General features: G+C 53.8%; 1 protein-coding gene across 1 annotated transcript in view; it reads left to right on the plus strand.

Annotated features, from left to right (window-relative positions):
• PRKCB (protein kinase C, beta) overlaps positions 1-3,979 on the plus strand; it is an 87,850-nt gene that overhangs the window by 70,959 nt on the left and 12,912 nt on the right. Inside the window, 1 exon segment of the mRNA XM_009895134.1 lies at positions 1,535-1,675. Coding sequence (XP_009893436.1) covers positions 1,535-1,675 — 141 coding nt within the window.

The following is a 3,979-nucleotide window of genomic DNA, read 5'->3' on the forward strand; positions in this document are numbered from 1 at the left end:
GAGGAAGCCTCGCTCCATCAGTCTTTCAGCGGCGTGTTGCCTTCGCAGCTGGCTGCCCGTGGATGTAGTGCCATTTGTTAACACAGTGGTTAGCAGCTCCGCTCTTACTTCACATTTGTAGGGTTTTTTTATTTTATTTTGGGATTACTGGTTTTTTTTGAGGCTTCTCCTTGCTTTCGGCTCCCTGTTGTGGCATTGCTTTCAAAGATCGGCTTCCCTGAGCGAGGTTGGTTTGTGCAGCCATGGGTGGCAGCGCTGACTTGTGTCAAAATACTTACACCTTGGGGCAGAGGAGCTCTGCCTGGACGTGGGACCTGGTGGGGGCTCGTTAGCCCCCTGTGGCACGGCCGCCTGCCTGCCACCCGCATGCTTGGGCTCATGGGTTTATTTTTGTCAGAAGATGCTTGCTTATAAAAACCTCATCTTTCGGGGGTGGACCAGCCTCAACAGAAGGATGGGGAGGTTCCTCAGCCCTCCAGTCAGAGCAGTAGCACCTCCCTGCAGAGCCGTGGATGCCCTGTCTCCCCCCCGGGGCTCCCCAGAGGGCAGCGGGGGTCTCCTGCAGACCCACAGCCCCAAGAGACAGAGTGAGGCTCGCTGCAACCTGTGCACAGCCCTGGGGTCAGTTTTAACTGCCCTGCTTTTAATAAAGTAGTCCTTTTATTGCAGGTGTACAGCTCATATTCTCCATGCTTATCAACGTCTTACAAATCTCTGGAATCTCCATCTGATCTCCAAACACAGCTCAAACAATGCCCCCAGGATATTAATGTTTGTACAGCCGCCCTTAATTCCCGTGGCCCATTTTACTTTTCTTATTGAACCAGTGAAGAGGAGAAGTTTAGATGATAAACAACATTAATGGACTGTTTGTGCTTGTTTTCTCAAAATTGACTCTTTCGGTAGAAATATGTCTCGTTTGAGCTGCCGCAGCTCCAGAGAAGTGGAGGTTCTGCTCCCAGGGCTAATGAAAGTTTCTGAGGGCAGGTTGTTCATCTTAAATGGGCAGTGGCCTTTCAAATTAATTATGCAGATGCTGAGAAGTTTGCTACCAAGCAAAGGGACGTAAAAAAAAAAAACAAAAACAACAAAGCAGCTTTGCTCGCATCCTGCTGCCCCTGTTGTAGCAGGCTGGTGAGACTGCGGCGATGTGGGCTCTATCAGCACCCTGACGTTATTTCTTGGTGAACCAATTTCATTCCCAAAGGAAAAGGGGATGTGCTCATCCCACCCAGTACTCATGTACCTGCGATCTGCTTAGTCTGCTGTCGTAAGCCGTGGCCAACCTTCCCTGTCCCGGGAGCTGCTCCTGCTTCTCCCTTTTTTTCTTTGCTTTGAGCACCAAAAGCCGGGAGAGGAGACGGGAGCCCCTGTTGTGGTGCGGGCACTGATGCGGGGCATCCCGGGGCAGCGGCCGCGTGGTGCAGGCTGTCCAGCCGGGCATCACGGCACCCTGGGGACTTCTCATAGTGGACATTTTGTGAAGCAGTTGGCCACTCTGTGAGTGACTCTTTCCTCTCTTCTTCTCCCCAAGCTGATGACCAAGCACCCTGCCAAGCGACTGGGATGTGGCCCAGAAGGGGAGCGGGACATCAAGGAGCACGCCTTCTTCCGCTACATCGACTGGGATAAGCTGGAGCGCAAGGAGATCCAGCCTCCCTTCAAGCCAAAGGCTGTAAGTGTGGCTGTGTTAAGCGTGTTCCTCCCCTCCCGCTCTCCCCAGCGCCGGTTCTCTCTTGCGCGGTCTCTCCCGCTCGTGTCGGTGGGTGCACAGGCACACGTGCGGGCGCTGCTCGTCCTGCCCACGGCGTGGAGGGGCCCTTTCTCTGTCTGCTTTAGAAGATCGCGTCTCTTCAGATTTGGCATGTGTCAAACCAGCTGCTGTGAAAGGATAACTCTCGGACGCCGTGTCTCGCTCTGACTTGCAGGGGTAGAAACACCACGCGTTTAGCTCACGGAGTTAATTGTGTTGCAGTACTGTCTGTTTGTTATCCATGGGGTCGGTCTTTCTGTTGGTTTGTTGGGTTTTTTTTTCCTTCCTTCTTCTTAAGCTGAACAGGCCTCTCTCTTTATTTATTTATTTTTTTAAATCTAAACTTTATTTCACCGTCTAGCCCAGCACCCTAGTCTGTCTGAATTGGCAATGGAGCCGTGTTTCACCCAACAGTTTCTCTCCAAGGTGAAGCGGTGGAAGGCTGGAGCCTGGCTCGCGGGCGGAGCGGAGCTCTGCAGCGAGGAGAACCTGGCTGCTCTCGGTCCTCCCTGCCTTGCTCTGAGAGGGGTTCTGCTAGCGAGAGAGATGCTGCGTGCGCTGGGAGCGCGAGGCTCGCGGAGCACGTGGCCGTAGGGGGAGATGTGCTGCTGGCAGCGAAACTGAGGTGGGGGCACAAGTAATCTGAAAGTTATTTGTCAAAAAAGACTTGACTACTCCTTGCTCCAGCTGTCTCTGCGGTGACATCTGTCCGTGTGACGCCTGTGCCGGGGCAGGGGTGCAGCCTGAGCCACGGCGTGGGTTTCATCGCCCGCTGCGTACGGGGTTTGTGCTGAAGGGCATGATCCTGCAAGCTGCGGTGCTCAGGCTTCCCCGTACGTCCCAGGCATGTCGGTTTGCTGCATCTCTGCCTGTGGGGTCTCTGCTCTTCCCGCGAGATGATGCACGGGCAGCAGTGACCATGTAGACTCGGGGACAGTGACATCGGTCCCTGGATTTCTCTTTGCTACTGTTGGGACTGGCAGGGTCACAGCTATGTCTGAGTCTCTCCGCAGTGGTCCAGGTCCTTAAGGCATGGGCTTATTCATATGTTTGCACCTCCTGCATGCCTGTTAGCTGCTGTGCCCTAGTTGGGCACTGGTGTTGCACAGAAAACTCTGAATCCAAAGTTCAGTCTGATTTACATGGCTGATACGGACTGATATTTATGCACGGTGACCGAGGTGGGGACGTTGCATGCTCTCTTAATCCATCACCCTGGATCACAAGTCAGAGTCCAGAGATGCTGCATGTATTTAACTGAGCTTTTCCCTGCCCCGCTGCCCTTAACAGCCGTGAACACAGCTGCTGTTCCTCTGCTTTAAAGTATACCTGGTCTTTTGAAGGGACCTCTTCAGTGCTTGGATAAACTCCGCTTTCAGGGAAAACATGGAGCGGGAGTCCATGTGGTGTAGGATGCTCAGCTCCTTTAGCTCTCCTCCCTCTGAATGTCTCTCCTCCAGCAGCCTTTTCCCTTCCACAACTCCTTGCTTGACTGATCAAATATGAATAAACCGCCTGTTAGCTGGGGCTGGCAGGAGCCTCCACAGCCCCGTCTCCCTCCTGGCATGGATGGGGAGCCACTGCCGACTGGGAGGTCTGCTCCTCACCCCGGGTCAGCCGGCGAAGCCCTGCGTGCACTTGGCACCACGTATTTTAATTTCAGACAAATATTTTTACAAAGGTAACTCCTGCGCAGCGATGCCTTTGCAGAAAGCTGTGGGGTTACCATCCTCGGAGCCTTTCACTGCAATGCCCGTGGCCCAGACCTGCTTCTGTGCAGCGCGGTCTCAGGCTGCCCTCCATATCAGCAAAGACAAAAGTGTCCCATTCTTCTTACCTGTCTCAGAAATGTGCAGATCCGGGTTGCTGGTAAGCAGCTGGTGATGCTGGCACAGAGATCTGAATTCCTGCCTGCTTTTCTTTCCCTCGGTAGGAATGGGATCTTCTAGCCATTAGACTATTTAGGAAAGGCGTTACCAGGAAGGCATTAACTTTCATATCATAGTGTAATAGCACTAAACTATCTGGGGCTCTTTGTACACACCATGATTTACTGGCTCTGGTGGGATCCGACCTTTGTGTAAAGGCTGCCGAGATGGGAGACAGGGTGGGCTGTGAGCTCCAGCCATGGCGGGGATGCTGCTCCGCACCCGGAGCCGGTTGGGAGGGCTGAGCGAGTACCAGGGCTTCGGGGGCTTGGTCATACCCTGCAAGAGCCCATTTCTC

This window comes from Charadrius vociferus, unplaced genomic scaffold (assembly GCF_000708025.1).
Source record: "Charadrius vociferus isolate BGI_N301 unplaced genomic scaffold, ASM70802v2 scaffold600, whole genome shotgun sequence".
Taxonomy (NCBI): Eukaryota; Metazoa; Chordata; class Aves; order Charadriiformes; family Charadriidae; genus Charadrius; species Charadrius vociferus.